The 19,945-nt window shown below is 44.1% G+C and overlaps 2 protein-coding genes across 4 annotated transcripts in view; one reads left to right on the top strand and one right to left on the bottom strand.

Annotated features, from left to right (window-relative positions):
• SPATS2L (spermatogenesis associated serine rich 2 like) overlaps nt 1-1,126 on the top strand; it is a 76,370-nt gene extending 75,244 nt beyond the window's left edge. Inside the window, exon 13 of the mRNA XM_081175292.1 lies at nt 18-1,126. The gene's annotated coding sequence lies outside the window, so the exon portion shown is untranslated. The remainder of the gene's footprint in view (nt 1-17) is intronic.
• Nucleotides 1,127-1,245: 119 nt separating this feature from the next.
• KCTD18 (potassium channel tetramerization domain containing 18) lies at nt 1,246-19,027 on the bottom strand. Of its 3 annotated transcripts, XR_014004691.1 has the most exons (8): nt 13,713-13,794; nt 9,700-9,901; nt 7,736-7,947; nt 6,971-7,164; nt 5,607-5,701; nt 4,098-4,200; nt 2,288-3,341; nt 1,246-2,063 (listed from the first exon to the last, which is right to left on the bottom strand). XR_014004691.1 is itself a non-coding variant. In XM_081181217.1 (7 exons), exons 2-7 carry the CDS (start codon nt 9,854-9,856, stop codon nt 2,786-2,788), a joined length of 1,317 nt encoding a protein of 438 aa, XP_081037343.1. In that variant the 5' UTR covers nt 9,857-9,901; nt 18,565-19,027; the 3' UTR covers nt 1,246-2,785. The 3 variants fall into 3 exon arrangements, 2 of the variants coding, with proteins under 2 accessions (XP_081037343.1, XP_081037342.1); XM_081181217.1 differs by lacking the exon at nt 13,713-13,794 and adding an exon at nt 18,565-19,027 and having other exon boundaries at nt 1,246-3,341; XM_081181216.1 differs by having other exon boundaries at nt 1,246-3,341.
• Between the last annotated feature and the right edge of the window lie 918 nt (nt 19,028-19,945).

The following is a 19,945-nucleotide window of genomic DNA, read 5'->3' as shown; positions in this document are numbered from 1 at the left end:
TCTGCCTTGCATGACAGGGAATGTCTTCCTTGGTTGGGAAGCAAATGGCCTTGCTTAGGAAGAGGAGATCTACTGACCCTTCCAAGTTCCAAATGATAGTCAGGGGGTAAGTCCAAAATGGCAAGCAGTAAAGATTCAATAAAGACACCCCCACATTCCCTCCCTTTGGAGAATCCGACAAATTCTTAACATTATGTTTTCACTTAATTTATGACAGCTTTTCATCTCCCCAGATTCATTGTTTAAAAAAGTCATGCTATGGATTCTAAAACAATCATGTGCTTGTCATATGAAATTATCATTCGTTTTCACATTCCACCCTACAGCTATTTTAATGAAAGCCATATGAACGGCATCTCCTAAGGACAGTTAACAGGCTGACTAACCCATGCTCTGTCACATGCAAATGATTTTGTCATACTGAATTTTACATCTGGACTCCCTTGTATTGCCATCCTCTCAAGTGCGGGGGCAGGATTACTCCACTGTGTTTCTCATATAAGAGACTAGAAAGAGAAGTCAACTTTGACTGGGTATCCTGTGTTCTTTTCCCTTACCTATCCAGCTCTACTGCCTCCTCTAGGTATGAATGGTATTTTTTTTAAAAAATGTCATTTTAGGCTCAGAATGCACTTTTGTAATAAATAATCATTAAGTAAAGTCGTATTATAGATTATGTGAAATGTAGCAGTACTTATAAAAGTATTATAGCAGGAAGAACACAGCCCACCCAATATATTAGCAGGCCTAAAAGTTCTTTTGGGAGGAAAGGCAATAAATTTAATAAATAAAACAAAGGACAAAGCTTTGTTCTACAACTCTTGATTTCTTTTAGTTAATGATCTCTTTTAGTTAACATAAGTTTATCGCTTTTGTAGTTTTTTTTTACCAAGCTTTGCAGAAACATGTTTCTTGTGACGTCATTGACAAAAGTATTATCATTAATAAGACCCACTTAAAATGGATTTTAATGTTACAAATGAGGCCAGAGCACTCAATTCAAATCAAACACTAAGCACTAGAAGACTCTCAATCAAGTTAATGGCTCAATAAAAATGTAATCACATTCATCACATTGCCAGTGTTCAGCATTTTCCAATTTGTGAATTTCAGCATTTTCCAATTTCCTGCTACTGTAGACAAGAGTTTTCTTAACAGAGATTTTTAAAAATAAAATCAAAAAATCCAGCAGGCATACTCTCATCTGACTGAATGCACTGATTTCAAACCAGAATGAATGGCTCAAAACTTCAAGTTGATTTTAATAATGTAGCAGCTCCTGATTTGTCAATAATCTTTACACGCTGAACTTGCAAGGAATGGCTACAATATTATCCCCGTATCACAGGTGGAGTACTAAGGATGAGAGAAGAGTGGGAATTAAAACCAGACACCATGGTTCATAGCTCTGAGCTCCTAATCTTCACCAAAACATTGGTCATAACTTAGTATTACAAATATAAGCCACACCAAGCCCTGGGCCGACACATTCCTCCTTCCTCTTCTGACACGTCTAAATACAGTAGTACCTCTGGTTGCAAACGGGATCCGTTCCGGAGTCCCATTCGCAACATGAGCAGAACGCAACCCGCGTCTGCGCATGACGTTCATTTTGCGCGTCTGCGCATGCGCGAGCGGTGAAACCCGGAAGTAACCCTTTCCGGTACTTCCGTGTCGCCGCAGGACACAACCTGAAAAAACGTACCATGGAGCAAACGAAACTCGAGGTATGACTGTACTCTGAAAATCTCACTTCTGTTTTATATTAACTACAACTAGTCATGCTCTTCAAGCACAGGCACACTAGTTCATTGTAACTATGGACCCAATTTCAAATCCTAGTTGATGGAACTGGCATGTTTCAACCAAGTCTAGCTAACATTAGCTACAGTTTTTAGAGTTCAAAAGACACATACAAGCAGAGGGTTTCCAGTCTCCTCTTAGTTGTGCCAGAGAAGGGGGACAGTTTGCAAGCCCAAGGCTTGTTCTCAAAATGTAGCCTAATTTTCAAGGTCTACTGAAAGATCCCGTGGTGCAGATTATAAGGTACCGTATTTTTTGCTCTATAAGACTTACTTTTTCCCTCCTAAAAAGTTAGGGGAAATGTTCGCGCGTCTTATGGAGCGAATGCAGGCTACGCAATTGCTGCTTTCACTGCACAGCGATCCCTCTTGCTGTTCTGGCTTCTGAGAATCAGAATATTTTTTTCTTGTTTTCCTCCTCCAAAAACTAGGTGCGTCTTGTGGTCTGGTGCGTCTTATAGAGCGAAAAATACGGTATGCCATACAGCCCAAACAGCTACAAAGATGCGCTTGAAAAAATGTGGACAATGCCTGCTGAGAAACTAGAATTGTGGAGTACAGAGTTTTCACTGACCTCCATAAGCCCTTGATGCTGTTCAGGAGGAGCAGAAGTAGAATAAGTTACACAAAATGGAAAGAGATGCAGAATAAGTTACACAAAAAGTATATGGAGTGGGAAAATTGGGGGTTTAGGAAAAAAAGGGACGAAGTGTACACAAAGCCTGGCACAATCTCTATTCTAGAATGATTGAGCAGCTCAAATTTTATTTATATAATGTAATGAGTGAACGACAAAAAGCACGTAATATTTCTGAACAAACATCCATAGGCCTCTTTCGCTACGCAAAGAGAAAAATCATTATAAATCTGATTATAAATGTGAATGTTCCCCCCTCCCAAATGTGTCACATTTATTAGGACTCCCAAAAGATCAGAATTTTGTCTCTAGCAGATCATGACGGATAACACCATATATATAAAATTCATGCCACATCGTTCAGTTGGTCTTCCTGTAAATGATTCTTAGCGGTAACCTTTTCCTCGGAGTGTCCAAATTCCTCCTGGCCTAAGTTTTGGGAAGCAGGAGTGGAGCCAACTGCAACGGATGGAACTTGGTGCTCAGCTACTGTACTCAGCACCTGGGAAGTGTGTTGAGTTAACCGGTCGTTACAGAGCGGAGTCCGCTTGAGTTTGACCGCACGGCTGGTTGCAGGCTTCTTCGAGAACGGGGCCTTTAGCGTCCTGTGACAGTCTGCCCCATTTTCAGTGCTCCTAACGGATTCTTGAGAATTTTTAGTCAATTGTGTGGGTTTTGGTACGTCTTTGCACAGTAACGAACTGTCTCTGCTAGGTCGCTTGAGAGTCTTCTGGGAACGGGAAGATGTAGGGCATCCTGCTACCTTTACAAAAGCAGAATTCTTAATTGTGATGCGAGTACTTGTGGACGGACCAGAAAACTGAATTGGCTTTCGGCCTGTTCTACTGCTCAAGTGACTTTCTTCTTCTTCTTCTTCTTCTTCAGAAAGATCTATTAATTGTCTGTAAACACGGAGAATAAAATTACTGACGCGATTGCTTTGGGAAATTACGCACAGATCATAACTCAGATGCAACTAAGGGTGCTTCCTACATTCACCTCTGGATACAATATTTCTTATTCCAGGATCTGATTAACACTGCAGTAGGTGTATGCATTCAAATTTATTTTTTATATTGGACTTACCCAGAGCAAGAAAAAATATACAAGTATAAAACAAGTATACAAATACATGTATATTCAGCCAAAAATAACCAGGCCAACATACTGGAATGAACCAGTTGGATTCAACACAAATAAAAGGGAAATCATATTCTTTTATCATCTAATATGGATTGCAGGATATTTCTAAGTACTGAGTCTTATGCTCCTGATTAAATTTTTATGAAATGGGCTAATGGCTGGCTTTGTAATATATAGCATGAGGCCCACCACACAGATATCTGTGGAATGCATAACTTACAATTATATATTTTCCTGTTTTAGGATATGCGTTTGCAAGAGACAGTCCTTAAAATGTGTACAATTATAGTTTTGTTGCATTAACTTAGTTATGTAATTAGCATTATACCAGCTTTTGTAATACACTTACAATTAACAGACTCTATATGAAACCTTCCTGCATCACCTTTTGATTTTACACCCTTATAACTAGGAGATGCACAAATATTAACATGGAGATAACGCTATTTTTGAAATAGTCCCTGTTCCATATGAAGCATTCTTTGAGAAAACTAAGCATGATTAGTAAGACGTACCGTCTATGAATTGGAGGCATGCTTTGGAGACTTCCTTTCAAAGGGCGTTCCTCAAGAGTCCAACATTCTATCAGTTCCTGCGGGACTCGCCAATAACTCACACCTGTAATTTCAAATGCAATTTCAATACAATATTCAAGATATTTCTGTCAAATGTATAAGCCCAATGATACGCAATCAGGGATCATTGGCAACTCTTTCAGACACCATATATCTCCCGAGTGCTCAACTATAATGCTCAACTATAACACAATGTACTCCCACCCTGAATCGTTTTTTTTCCAAATTAAAGAGCTAAATGTTTTATTTACAGTCTTTTTTCCTTCTCTCAAAAAACTGTCTGATACAGTGGTGTCATGTTGGTTCCGGAAAAGAGAGGGGAGGGAGAGTGTGGTACTCGGTGGACTAAATCCTGCTTTTAAGAATGTGCAAGCGTTCAGAACTCACAGGTCTCTTCTTCAGACACAGCGAACACTCAAATTTAAACTAACATACATCATGTACAGAAGGCTGAAAGCTCTCCCAAAATATCTGATACTTCCATGTATTTCACATTTGCCTTCGGCATTATTAATCCAAGTAGAGGACAAGTATTTGAAGCCAAGTGACATTAATGTCCAAGAAACATGAATTTATCTAGGCTAAGAGTCAGATGTCTACGAATTTTCTCCTAGGTTAATAAAAAAACAAACAACCACCAGAAGAGATCTTCCACTGATATTCCACAAGCATGTCTGCAAACTTAAATCTTAAAACTTAAAGCAGTGCACAACTGCAATGCAAAATAAATCGGCTGTTTTGAGAGCTCAATAGGACCAGTGTATGAAAGCACATTGTCTTTGTCCACGGAGTTTTCTTGGCAGGGATACTGGAGTGGCTTGCCGGTTCCTGCTCCAGTTGATGCAAACAATTGATCCTTTTGAATTATGGTGCTGGAGGAGACTCTTGAGAGTCCCATGGACTGCAAGAACATCAAGCCTATCCATTCTGAAGGAAATCAGCCCTGAGTGCTCACTGGAAGGACAGGTCCTGAAGCTGAGGCTCCAATACTTTGGCCACCTCATGAGAAGAGAAGACTCCCTGGAAAAGACCCTGATCTTGGGAAAGATTGAGGGCACAAGGAGAAGGGGACGACAGAGGACGAGATGGTTGGACAGTGTTATCGAAGCTACCAGCATGAGTCAGACCAAACTGCGGGAGGCAGTGGAAGACAGGAGTGCCTGGCGTGCTCTGGTCCATGGGGGCACGAAGAGTCGGACACGACTAAACAAACATGAAAGCACAGACTTTTAAATAGATAAATACATCCATAACCTAGCATTCTGCCAATCGCAAGGTTTCCCCACCAAACACCCAAACACAGCCAGTTCAATTATTCCCTTTCCTTATTAAAGGATAGTTGGAAATATAGCCTGCCTGCCCTTCACAAATCGACACTAATTCAGGACAAACAGCTGCAGGGTAAACATTTATTCTTTACGGAAAATACTATAATAAAAAATGAGATACCTCTCCCTTCCCAAGCCTCAAATGCATCCATCATCTTTTCCAATTCGGACCCTGAATAATAGCTCCAGATATATTGGACATTGTTTCCGGCTTCCCTGGAGAAAAAAATGTAGGAAAAGAGGGGAAATTACGCTGCTTTACAAGACGAATAATAATTTTTAAAAATTGCTAAAAGTCTAAATGCAAAGTATGTTTAAAACTGATGGCATAAAAACACAGTTTTCCCAATTTTGTAATATACCTTCATTGTCAAAAACCACTATTCTTTTGAGTTTCATACTCACGACTGTAAATGGTTTCCATTTCTGTGGCGACTGCCCATTTGTGGAATGCTCTCCCCAGAGAGGCTTGCCTGGCAACTTCCTTACATATCTTGAGGTGCCAAGTGAAGCCTTTGGCTGATAAACATTCAATGGCCTTTTAAATGGGCTTTTGAGAGAGGGAGTTTATTGATTCGTTTTTGTTTTATTATGTGTTCCCATGTTGCATTTTAATGTTATTAACTGCCCTGGGATCTTCTGATGAACGGCGGCATGCAAACTTAATAAACAACTTTTCCCCACAACAAATGGGAACGTTCACAGCAACTATTGAATCACTCAGCCAATGGCACTAAGGTTAGTCTTAATGGGTCCCTCAAGCTTCAGTGTTGCCATTTGGACAACGTCTCGCAGCAACTGGCTTTAAACAAGACTCCGGATCAAACGGTTTGCAGATTGTAAGCTTCTCCTTTTCATGCTTTCTTTGCACCAAGGTTAAAGCAACACTCTCACCTAACTGTCTAGGGGGGAAATACACAAAATAAACAACAGGTACCGCTGACGTCTTCTGATACTCAAAAACAACTCTTTTGAGTATTGTCTTATGAATATTCTAGCAAGTCTAGTGTTTCCCACATTCAGGTTGACTATTATTTGTTTATATCTGGAGGAGAAGCATTTAGATGTTCCAGCCTTTGCTTTTGTTTATGATCAACTGGGGCCCAAAGTATTTAACAGTAATCCACCAATATTAATATAATGAAGGAAATTTGTGTAACTAAGCATCTCTTTAAACTCCATAGGCATGGAAGAGATGTGCATGTCTTTACACATCTGATTCTGCCATCTCTAAAATAGATACAGTCAAATCTCAGTTTCCAAACGCCTCCATTTTGGAACATTTTCGGTTTTTGAATGTTTTTCGGAGTGCAGGAAGCTCCTGAGGCCAACTGGATGCCGCGCCTCAGTTCTTGAACATTTCGGAAGCCAAATGGGCTTCCGGAACAGATTACGTTTTGACAACAGAGGTTTGACTGTACAAGATTCTCAGCAGAATTTTACAAGCACGCTTTGATGTAATCACATGACTATAAAGCTTCTTACCTCTTGTAAATATTTTTGCTGTGTATTCTTCCTCCCAGCTCCTTTTCAATTGCTGCTTTTCCATCAGCCCTTGTGGCATACACACCCATTATTCTACTCTCACAACTTGCACCAGAAGTGTTGAGGTAGTGTAAGACCCACACTGTAGGCTTAGTGCATATTAAGCCGTAAGACTCACAAAAATCTAGAAGTGCCTGGGGAGGAAATATACAAATACATACAAACAATTTTATTATTTTCTGTGTGTTTGTGGGACTTTAAAAGAGCACAAAAATGTGCTCAGACTAAACCTGTACATGTTTACTTATAAATCCTACTAAATTCAATTGTACTAACTTGCAAGTGTGCAAAGGACTGCAGCCTTACTGCTTTTACTCTGAATAATAGACAATGGAGATATTTCCTTTAAGGACAGTGGGCTGTTGCCCCATTAGAGCCCATTGGCCTCACAAATGTCTCCTGCCCCCATCTCCCACCCATATAAGCCACTTGCTTTGCATCTGCCTGGTCCATTCATCCACCCATCCATTCATAAATGAATGAATGCAAGGCTTGTGGTTATCAATATGACTCAGGGCAGCCTTATGTCACTTTGGTTTCACTGTGTTTGGGGTGTTTTTATTTTTTTCAATTTCTGAGTCAACTTTACCTTGCCCAGGACAATCCTGGGTATCCCAGGATCAGATCAAAGCCACCCCTGTGCTTCAACTGCTAATGACGTTTTTAATTTAATTTTAATTTAAAGGCACAGGAAAATTCCCATACCTTTTTGAGTTCTGTGTTTGATCTTAAAGAATAGGTCTCCATTTCATTGGCCAAATGGTCAGCAAGATTGTAAGGGTAAGGAATGCCAAAGTAATCAGCTTCTTCGTGCAATGCAATTCGCGTCTGCTCATCTTCTGGTAGCTGAACCTCTCCATGAAGATAATCCAAGAGGTATTTAAAGAGGCTGCCATCTCGATCAATAAGGCAAGCTCCTGTAAGGGCAAATAAAAACATGTACAACATTTATAATGTGCCTATCTTCTTCACCCTCCTTTACTTCTTCACCCTCCTTTATTCTTCCAAGCAACCCTGAAAAGTAGGTTTGGCTGAGAAAGAGTAAATGGCCCAAGATCACCCAGTCATGACCATGGCTGAATGGGGATTTGAATCCATATTTTGAGAAGGGCATGGTTATCATAACTGCATCCAAGCTGTCAATTGATCAAACAAATACAGTCGTACCTTGGATCCCGAATGCCTTGCGAGTTGAACGTTTTGGCTCTCGAACGCCACAAACCCAGAAGTGAGTGTTCTGGCTTGCAAATGTTCTTTGGAACCCAAACGTCTGACGCAGCTTCCTATTGGCTGCAGAAGCTTCCTGCAGCCAATCGGAAGCCACGCCTTAGTTTCCAAACGTTTTGGAAGTTGAATGGACTTCTGTAACGGATTCCGTTCGACTTCCGAGGTACCACTGTATATCTCAGTACGCTCTTCTTGGCGATGTTCTATTTTAAGGAGACGTATCTTTTTTCAATCTCTCTTTCAGATTTGCTCAAATAAAATACTAGACACAAAGAACCTGTGTATGTATTAATCGACAGATAATATCAAAAGGCAAACATAATTAAAAAGGTTAATTCTTTCCTCAACCAGCTACATTAGTTTGTTGCTTGTGGCAAGCAATTTACAGCCCCGACTAAGTGCTAAACCCGAACATAGGCCCCAACTGCATAAGGAAAGTCCTCTCTCCTGCTGGGGAATCATAACCTGAGGCAGCATAAACAAGTCGCTGGGGAGGCGGGGAGAGAAGAGAGATGCCCCGAAAATCTTTTCTTTGGACAACCCCTTGATAGAGTCTCTCCTTATCTGGAGGATTTGCAATAGTTGGCGTCAGGCTGATCAGAGAAGATAGAAAGGTTGTTGTTTTGTTCTGTTCCCCCCTGCTGAATGGGTCTTGGCTCACATCCTTGAGCAACCTAGTACTACTTCCTGCACAGGCTCCAAGGAAATTATCTGTGAATGGAAGGAAGGCTACACCCCAAGAGTAAACTGATGCAGATGGCAAAAACCCAGAGATGCTAGCTTGCAAGAAGCGTTCTCTTTGTGAACAGCAGTCCAGAGGAACCAGAAGTTGCCTTATATCGAGTCAGACCATTGAGCGATCAAGCCCAGTAACATCTACACTGACTGGAAGACACTTTCCAGGGTTTCAGGTAGGAATTTTTCAGCCCTTTTCTCTATTATATTATTCTCCTCTATTGTTCAAAATTGTCCATCTTTCTACTTAATTTGGGACCAGTCAGACAAAATGGCTGACGTCATGCTGTAATTTTTGCCTGAGGGAAATCTGTCAAATTCTAAATATACTGAGAGCAAAACAAAATATTATTCAAACTACACCTGTTTACCGCACAAATATATTGTGCTACCTAGATGAACCAAACGATTGATGATGTTGCCAATCCTATATTCAAGCACAGAGATTTGGTGACATCTTTAGCTCTTTCCAGCCCTACATTGTATTCTATGATACTTGATGTTTTTCTTCTACCACACTTTATTGGAAATCGCTAACCTTTAAACTATTAAATAAGTTGCTCATTATACTGGAAATAATAAAAATTACAATGCATTTGTATTGACCCATGTTTATTATCCCTTGGCCAAAGCTGGAAGAATATTAGAAAATTGAATTCATAATTACTTTACAATCAAGTTTTAGCTATTTACTACTTTTTTTTTACCTGTGTCATCCATTTTCAGAGGAAAACGTCCACTGAACATAGATGCTAGCATTGAGTCCTTAAAACGGCATAAAGATGTACGCCTAGCGGTGTACATACATCCGCCAACATTCAGCCGAATAATATCTGCAACCTTTTCGCTCTTGCTATCTTCCATCGCATTTGTGGCTAACGTTGCAGGCTGGGTGGTGTGCTTTCAAAGCTGTGAAAAGAGTAAAAATTGTACTCAGAACAGTGAATAACTTGGCTTCTCCATGAAGATCAATAATTTATGCTCCTGAAAAGGCAGATAAAAAGCATTTATAACATTTATACCGTATTTTTCGCCCTATAGGACGCACTGGCCCATAGGACGCACCTAGTTTTTTGGGGGGGAAATCAAGGGGAAAAAATTTATTTCCCCCCCAGGTTTGCGCAGCCATCCCCAAGCTAGAAGAGGGAGACGGAGCGCTCAGTCTCCCTCTTCTGCCTTCAGGGACAGCTTGCCCCGCTGTCCCCCGAGTTTGTGGGGCTGGCGGGGGGAGAAACAAGCTTGCTTCTCCCCTCCCCCCCCCCCAGCCTCCAGATCAGGTCGAGGAATAGCGGGATGGCGGCGCTCCGCCTCCCCGCTATTCCGCGAGCTTGTGGGGCTGGCGGGGGGAGAAGCAGGCTTGCTTCTCCCCCTGCCAGCCTCCAGATCAGGTCGGGGAATAGCGGGGTGGCGGCGCTGCGCCTCCCCACTGTCCCCCAGCTTTTGGGCTGCAGGCTGATGCCCTCAAGCCTTGCGAGCCCACGAGACCTCCCGCCGGGCTTGCAAGACTTGCGGATAGCTTCCTGAAGCCTGCATTCGCCCCATAAGACGCACACACATTTCCCCTTCATTTTTGGAGGGGGAAAAGTGCGTCCTATAGGGCGAAAAATACGGTAAGTTGCTTTTCCTCCAAGAAGTTAAAGGCAGCATATATTTGAACCCCAGCATAAGGACAGAGGTGGGTTTACTTTTTTAAATTTCTTAGTCGCTTTATCTTGCCCAGAGCAATTCTGGGTCTTCCAGGATCAGTTTATACAACCACTCAAAAGGACTGATGTAAATGACCCAGTTATCTGCAATGGAACATGAAAGGGCATGCTAGGCTAATGCATCTTCTCTACAAGAACATCTGCATTGTTTTGGCAAGTAAGCAGGACAGAACTGGATGGCATCACCTTGACTACTGAGAAACGTCATGTGAACCACCTGCCACCTGTTTACCCAGTCCAATAGTCAAACCACTAGGCCACACTTCACCAACTTAGTGCCCCTCCCTCAGATACTTTGGACTACCACTCCCATGATAACTGACCATGCTGGCAAGGGCTGATGGGAGTTGCAGTCCAAAATACCTGGAGAAGATCAGGTTGGTGAATGCTGCACTGGATCATGTTACCTGCCAGCTTTGTAATACAGGCACACAACTCAAACAGTATGTTTGGATGTGTTACCAAGTCACCTATTGTCTGTCCACCACAGTGGGGCAGAGAAAGTGTGTGGATGTCTTGATACAGCTTATGTTTTCAAATTGGACCAAAGTCATTTGGTAGCGAGTGCAGCGGTACCTATTTATCTACTTGCACTGGCGTGCTTTCGAACGGCTAGGTTGGCAGAAACAGGGACAGAGCAATGGGAGCTCACCACCAACGAGTGGATTCAAACCGCCAACCTTCTGATCGGCAATCCCAAGAGGCTCAGTGGTTTAGACCACAGCACCACCCGCATCCACACTGGTGTGGCAGGAAGATTCAAGGACAATGAAACATGTAAACATTTCACGGTAGTCTAGTATCAAAATAATCTTTTTTATTTTCAGAATATGGATATATTACCAAAATGAGAGAAAGGGCATCAAGTGATACTGAGGACAATCCTAGTTTTGTTCACCAATGTATTTCTTATGAATAAAATTTTTTTGGTGTGGCACAAGGAAATCGTTATTCTGAAAGTGTGGCCCGGAGGAAAAAGAGTCTGAGAACCACTGGTCTAGGTGGAACTGAAGCACTGGACCAATATGCAGCCCAATCGTAGAAGCAAGACCCCACCACCACTATGGGGTTAAAAAGCCATCAGAATCCGAAACAAGCACACAACTAACCACTGCAGCAGAGGTGGCTAACCTTGCAAGCCTCCAGATGTTGCCGGACCCCCATATGGGTGTAGCCAGTATTTTGGGGGGGGGCAAGCTTTTGTTAGATGTCAGAGAACCTCAGATAAGTATCTTAATTGATTTTTATTGACTTGGGAGGCAGCTATCTCCCCCTACCTACACCTATGGATCCCCAACTCCCACCAGCCCCAGGGATGATGGGGGTCGGGAACCCGGCAACACCTAGGAGGTTGCAGGCTCCTCAGCCCCGGAACAAAATTGCAAGGGAGCCCAGGGGTCATCTAGCCCAGGCATAGGCAAACTCGGCCCTCCAGATGTTTTGGGACTACAACTCCCATCATCCCTGACCACTGGTCCTGTTAGTTAGGGATGATGGGAGTTGTAGTCCCCAGACATCTGGAGGGCCAAGTTTGCATGTGCCTGACCAGGTCCAACCCTGTGAAATGAAGGCATCCTAAGACTCTCTTGAAATATCAACAACCTCAGATATGCAGATGACACAACCTTGATGGCAGAAAGTGAGAAGGAATTAAAGAAACTTTTAATAAGGGCGAAAGAGGAGAGCGCAAAATATGGTCTGAAGCTCAACATAAAAAAAAACTAAGATCATGGCCACTGGGCGCATCACCTCCTGGCAAATAGAAGGGGAAGAAATGGAGGCAGTGAGAGATTTTACTTTCTTGGGCTCCTTGATCACTGCAGATGGTGACAGCAGTCACGAAATTAAAAGATGCCTGCTTCTTGGGAGAAAAGCGATGATAAACCTAGACAGCATCTTAAAAAGCAGAGACATCACCTTGCCAACAAAGGTCCGTATAGTTAAAGCTATGGTTTTCCCAGTAGTGATGTATGGAAGTGAGAGCTGGACCATAAAGAAGGCTGATTGCCGAAGAATTGATACTTTTGAATTACAGTGGTACCTCGGGTTAAGTACTTAATTCGTTCCGGAGGTCCGTTCTTAACCTGAAACTGTTCTTAACCTAAAGCACCACTTTAGCTAATGGGGGCTCCCGCTGCCGCACAATTTCTGTTCTCATCCTGAAGCAGAGTTCTTAACCTCAGGTACTATTTCTGGGTTAGTAAAGTCTGTAACCTGAAGCATCTGTAACCCGAGGTACCACTGTAGTGGCACAATCTGGCTGATAATGCATAGAACCAGTGACAAAAGTGTTCTGGATTAACTAATCTAGAACAAAGGCTGCCCTGTTTTGATTTTCACCATGGCTACATCAGATTAGCTATGTAACCTGAGGTACCACTGTATGGTGCTGGAGGAGACTCTTGAGAGTCCAATGGACTGCAAGAAGATCAAACCAATCCATTCTGAAGGAAATCAGCCCTGAGTGCTCACTGGAAGGACAGGTCCTGAAGCTGAGACTCCAATACTTTGGCCACCTCATGAGAAGAGAAGACTCCCTGGAAAAGACCCTGATGTTGGGAAAGATGGAGGGCACAAGGAGAAGGGGACGACAGAGGACGAGATGGTTGGACAGCGTTCTCGAAGCTACCAGCATGAGTTTGACCAAACTGCGTGAGGCAGTGGAGGACAGGAGTGCCTGGCGTGCTCTGGTCCATGGGGTCACGAAGAATCGGACACGACTAAACGGCTAAACAACAACAACAAGACTCTCTTAAGTCTGAGGAACACGCCTCCTCCGCTCCCTTTCCCAACGGCTTCGTGGCCCCGACACCGCCATGGTTCTTGAGCCGCCTGAGGCAAAGGGGTCGAAGCAAAGCAGCCAGGCCGGAGCAAAAGGGGGGGAGGGGCCCAAGCCTCGGGTTGCCTCCCCGCCCAACCCCCCCCCCCGCCGTGGAAGAGCCGGGTGTGAGGGGGGATACAGGCGCGAGTGGGGAGCCGAGAGGGAAGGAGGGACAACCGCGGCAGCTCGTTACCTTTCCCGGTTCGAAGCTCCGCCCACCTCTTCGTCACCGCTGTCGTCACGGCCCACCAAACGCGCGCCGAGCCTCTCTCGCCCCACCATTCGAGGGGGAGGGGGGGAGGGAGACGCTGCGGCGCGGGCGCAGAGGCGCCTGCGTTCAGCGGAGGGAAGGTTGTTGGACTACAACTCCCATCATCCTCTGGGAGGAGCGGGAATGGAGTGAACGGAATAACGAAGGAATCAATATCTGTCTATGGTGACGCTGACGTTGAGATTCCTCCGCTGCAGGGAGGCTGGACGAGATGTAGCGCGATCGTAGAAGCAAGACCCCACCAGCACCACCACGGGGTTCAAAGGCCAGAAGCATCGGAAACAAGCACACAACTTTCCAGTCTGTTCGCAGAGGCGGCGAACCTCGCAGCCCTCCAAATGTTGCCTTATTTTCTAAACTTTGGGTGTCCCCCCCCCCATGTTGTTGGGCTATGGGACTACAACTCCCATCATGCCCTAGCTAGCAAAATCAGTGTTTTGGGATGATGGGAGTTGTAGTCCAACAACAGCTGGCGACTCCAAGGTGGAGAAAGGCTGCCCGCCAGGCAACAGGGATGAAGGGTTGCAGGCTGCTCAGCCCTCGAATAGGATTGCATTTGAAAGTTAATTCCTTTCGAGGAATGAATGAATTGATTGATTGATTGATTGATTGATTGATTGATTGATTGTAGAGTCGGCAGGGACCCCGATGGGTTCTTCTGCGTGGATTTTTGTAAACGTAATTCATTTGCTCTGATTCCAGGACAAGTGGCCAAAGGCATTGGGCTGTGGTCCAGGAGGGAGGGAATCCCTGCCCAGCCAGAAGGACCCCCACCTGGGGGAAACTACAAAGGGGCTGCACCACCCTAGGGTTTTTGCAGAGGGCTGTGCCCGGCCAGAGAGGCACCTGAGCCATGCAGGCAGATCGGTCCAGCCCAGATGCAGGAGGTGTTAAAAAATAACGTTCTTGTGTTGAGGATCGATGGCTGTAGTTTTGACATCCGTGTAAACAAGCGAGGAGAAAAATGCTGCAATCCTGCCTGCAAGCACTAGAAGGAGCCGACAACCCACCTGGGAGCATCTGTTCACTCTGAAAGAAACCTTTTACAGATAAGCTCGAGGGTTCTTTTTATTTCTTGCTGGAAGTATTTATTGTTCTATAGACTCTAAGGGGATCCCTTCTCAAGGAGGAATTTACATGTGATTTTGGTTTTTTGGTCGTTTTTCTTTTAAATTTTATGCTTATCAGATTTCTACATTTCACTAATTTTACAATCATTTTAATTTTTCAAACCTTGACTTCCTTCCCCCTCTTTCTGTAGTTCTTTATTTTTAATATCTTCTGCATATCCAAATTAACTTAATTTGCTCATTTATTCATCTACTTTAAATATATACTCCTATAAAACTGCAGGTTATTACAATAATCCTGCCAATGTTCTTATCTGTTTACAATTTATCTGTAAATATTCAATAAACCATTCTTCTATAAAAAGTTTGTTATCTTGATTTCTTATTCTTCCGGTAGGTTTCGCGATTTCTGCATATTCCATAAGTTTTTGTATCCATTCTTCCTTTGCTGAGACTTCTGCTTCTTTCCATTTGTGGGCGAGTAACACTCTTGCCGGGACGCAGGTAGCGCTGTGGGTTAAACCACAGAGCTTAATCCCTGCGACGGGGTGAGCTCCCGTTGTTCGGTCCCAGCTCCTGCCAACCTAGCAGTTCGAAAGCATGTCAAAGTGCAAGTAGATAAATAGGTACCGCTCTGGTGGGAAGGTAAACGGTGTTTCCGTGCGCTGCTCTGGTTTCGCCAGAAGCGGCTTAGTCATGCTGGCCACATGACTCGGAAGCTGTACGCCGACTCCCTAAAGTGAGATGAGCTGCCTTGTGGGATATCTTCAGGAGAAAAAAGGCTAAGGAATAAACCCTACACAAATCTGAAGTACAGTGGTGCCTCGCAAGACAAAAAGAATCCGTTCCGCGAGTCTCTTCGTCTTGCGGTTTTTTCGTCTTGCGAAGCAAGCGGATTAGCGGATTAGCGCTATTAGCGGCTTAGCGGTCTTAGCGGAACAGCTGATAAGCGGCTTAGTGGATCAGCTGATTAGCAGCTTAGTGGATCAGCTGTTAAGCGGCTTAGCGGATCAGCTGTTAAGCGGCTTAGCGGTTTAGGATCAGCTGATAAGCGGCTTAGCGGCTTGGGGAAAAGGGGGGGGGGAAAAACCCCGCAGGAACTCGCAAGACATTTTCGTCTTGCGAAGCAAGCCCATAGGAAATTCGTTTTGCGAAGCACCTCCAAAACGGGAAACCCTTTCGTCTAGCGGATTTTCCGTCTTGCGAGGTATTCGTCTTGCGGGGCACCACTGTAGAGCCCCTAAATTGGATGGATTGTGTCTTGCACAGTACACCTCTTTGTGGCAACTCCTGCAGCCAAGCTGGTGCCAAACGTGTTGCTCTCCTTTCCTTTGGACCACATCAACAAGGCCAAGGGCAGCCCAGAACCTCCATATACACTGCCCAGGCTTGCAGAGGTCACTTCTGTGCTGCTAAAACAGTGGTTTCACTTCACCCTTTGGGGTGCATTCCATCGTCTCTTGAGACAAACGGAGGCCAACAATATACAATTGCAGGCGTACCTTGGAAGTCGAACAGCCTGGTTCTCGAACTTTTTGGCTCCCAAACAATCAAAACCCGGAAGTGACTGTTCCAGTTTTCAAACGTTCTTTTGAAAGCCGGACATCCAGCGGAGCTTCCACAGCTTCTGATTGGCTGCAGGAGCTTCCTGCAGCCAATCAGAAGCCACAATTTGGTTTTCGAACGTTCCAGAACGGATTCCGTTCGACTTCCAAGGTACGACTGTACACATATGCTTACACACATGATAGCTCTGTTGGGAGAGCATGAGACTCCTAATCTCAGAGTCTCAGAGTTGTGCGTTTGAGCCCCACATTGGGAAAAAGATTCCTGTATTGCAAGGGGGTTGGATAGAATCAGGCATGTCTAACAGGTAGATCATGATCTACTGGTAGATCACAGGGTGTTCCTGGTAGATCCTGGTTGATCTCTGGTCCCTCAGTGATCTCCTTGCAAAAAAACTCCACAACTTTGCCTTTCCTAAAAAAGCTCCACAACTTTGGCTTCTTAAAGAAAGCTCAACAACTTTGGGTAGATCACTGCCAGTCTTTTTACGACAATGGGTAGATCACTGCCAGTTTTTTTATACTGTGAGTAGATCGCAGTCTATTGTGAGTTGGACGTCCCTGGACTAGATGACCCTCGTGATCCCTTCCAACACTATGATTTGATGACTTTCTATGACACACACACACACACAGAGAGAGAGAGAGAATATCACAGGGTGCTTTCAGACAATATGTTTATTGTGCATTCATCTTGATTTGTGGGGAGCTTTTCAGTGCATTTTCTCATCACTTGCCTTACTTCAAACAGTCTGATATTTTGGGGAAGTGGCTTTGTTGTGCAAGAGCTACAAATCAATTGCAACTGTGCAAGCTGACCTCAATACATGATTGAATCCCACACAAAATAGATGATCTAAAAGCACCCACAGTCCAGAAAGTGCAATCTGCATACAGAAGCAGGCTTCTGAATAAGGAGGCTGCAGAAGCAGTTTCCCTTGCTGGATAAATGCATCCTGCAGGACAGCTATTTGCATACACAGTGCATATGGTTTGGCAAAGCAGACCCCCTGTTCGGAAGGTGGAGGAAAGTTAACAGTAGTAAACATCTGTCTGGTTGAATATGCCTGTGCAGGGATCCTTCCAACTTGTAGCATGTGTGTTTTGTGATGCTCAGCCTATACATTTGTAGATAAGAAGCCTCATCCACAAGAAGTCAATTTACATTGTATTAATTCACAACAACAATGAAACCTCACACCACTCAAAATAATTTTTTGTTGTTGTTTAGTCATTTCCAACTCTTCGTGACCCCATGGACCAGAGCACGCCAGGCACTCCTGTTTTCCACTGTCTCCTGCAGTTTGGTCAAAATTAATTAGTGCTTTGTAAATCAAAGCTAACAATGGGCATGATCCATATAAATTTAACCACTTGACTATGGGTGTTAAACAGTGCATAAATGTGTACAGTGGTACCTCTGGTTGCGAACGGGATCCATCCCAGAGGTCCATTTGCAACATGAAAAGAGCGCAACCCGCAGCAGAGCACGCGCGAGTTGTGATTCGTTGCTTCTGCACATGCGCATGATGTCATTTTGCACTTCTGCGCATGCAGAGATTTAGGATCAGAATTTTCCTACTCTTAGATGGGCTATGTTCCCAGGTTGACCAGCCCCATAATGCAACAGGAAATCTTATAATACCTTCCACTGAGTGCCTGGCATGTTTGATCCCACACATTGCTCATGCTGACTAGGGTTCAAATCACCATTCAGATGATTCATCATGATCCTCACATTGTTGGTCCCAACAATTGGTGTGGCTCCAGCCACTAGGCAAGCCTTCTATCATACCAATATCATGAGGCCATGACTGTGACCCTATAATCGTTTTTTTTCTAATAGAATACTAAGATGGCATAAACTTTGACATAAATTACCGTAGAAAGGCTCAGCAAAAGAGATTGCTGATGCAGCAAATATATAAATAAATAAAGTAGCTTTGAGTGTTTCAATTACATTTTTTTCCACAGTGATTGTACAAAACCACCAGTTACTCATTAGCTACACTCAGTAACTCACTGCAACATGGGTCTTATGCATGGTCAATTATCTGTGGTAACAACTGTTTGGAAAAAGGTTTACTAAGAGGTAAAGATTAACTAAGAACCCCATGGTGAAACCTGGAATATAATTACATTTGCTGTTGGGAACAGAGGAGCATAGATAAAACTATTTGCCCATCTAGCCCAGTCTTGTCTTGTCTAGCCCAGTTCTCCAGGGTGTCAGGTAAAAGTACTTTCCATCTGTCAGGAGATGCCAGAAATTGAACAAGGAACCTTCTGCTGGCAGATATTATCCCACAGAAGCAAACGACCCTCCTTTTGGCATCCCACTTGCCCTAACACCTCCATTTATGTTCCAAATCTATGTCTAAAGCTATGATCCTGTGCATGCATAAGAATAAGCATGAACTTCCAATCAAACATGCATGGAATTGGGCTGTAAATTGTTTTTACAATAGCTAGAACACGCTTTACAAGCATATATAATTTGTCCTGGATAGTTAGGAAGCTGGAGCAGTAGGCTCAAAGTGAGAGGTTCAGGACTACTCTCAAGTACAGTGGTACCTCTGGTTACATATGCTTCAGGTTACATACGCTTCAGGTTACAGACTCCGCTAACCCAGAAATAGTACCTCGGGTTAAGAACTTTGCTTCAGGATGAGAACATAAATCGTGCTCTGGCGGCGCAGCAGCAGCAGGAGGCCCCATTAGCTAAAGTGGTGCTGCAGGTTAAGAACAGTTTCAGGTTAAGTTCGGACCTCCGGAACGAATTAAGTACTTAACCTGAGGTACCACTGTACCAGCTTTTGTTTAGAAATGGCAGTACTGAACATTGAAGGACGTCAACTGAACCCTAAATAAGAAACAATGCGGCAACGTGAAGAAACGATGGTGGTCATATGTTCAGAGAAGGAGGGGGAACCTGATTTTAAGAAACTATTAGATTAATTTGGGTTGATTTCATAGGCGCCGACTCCATGGGGCTTGAGGGGGCCCGAGCCCCCTCAAAAATTCGTTTGGGGGGGCTCCGCCCCCCCAATAATCTCCGACGCCCCTCCAGCAGAGCGCCATCGCCGCCCCTCCCCCAGCCCAAAATGCACAGGGTCGGGCTGCATGCCTCCTGCCCTCCCTCCCGAGCAAAAGCTCCACCCAATTTCCTTCGGAGCTGATTAATAGGCGCAGCACGCTCTCCCCTATTCGCTCACGAGGAGGCGGCGCCACTTTATTTGCATATTCATGAGCTTATTTATTATTCATGAGCTTTCCCGGGGCCCCCCAATATTTTTTATAAGTCCGCGTCCCTGGTTGATTTGTAATAATTCGGAAAATTAATAATAATTTGGAAAAAAGGAAAAGAAACGGCAGCGCAATCCTACAAAAACAATTGGTCAGCAGTATGATTTGCCGGGTGGCGCTGTGGGTTAAACCAGTGTTTCCCAACCGGTGTTCCGCGGCACACTACTGTGCCGTGAGACATCGGCTGGTGTGCCGTGGGAGGGAGGCGGGCGAGAGG

This window comes from Podarcis bocagei, assembly GCF_964188305.1.
Source record: "Podarcis bocagei genome assembly, chromosome: 1".
NCBI lineage: Eukaryota > Metazoa > Chordata > Lepidosauria > Squamata > Lacertidae > Podarcis > Podarcis bocagei.
The sequence above is the reverse complement of the archived record's forward strand: the minus strand, read 5'-3'. Positions and strand labels throughout refer to the sequence as shown.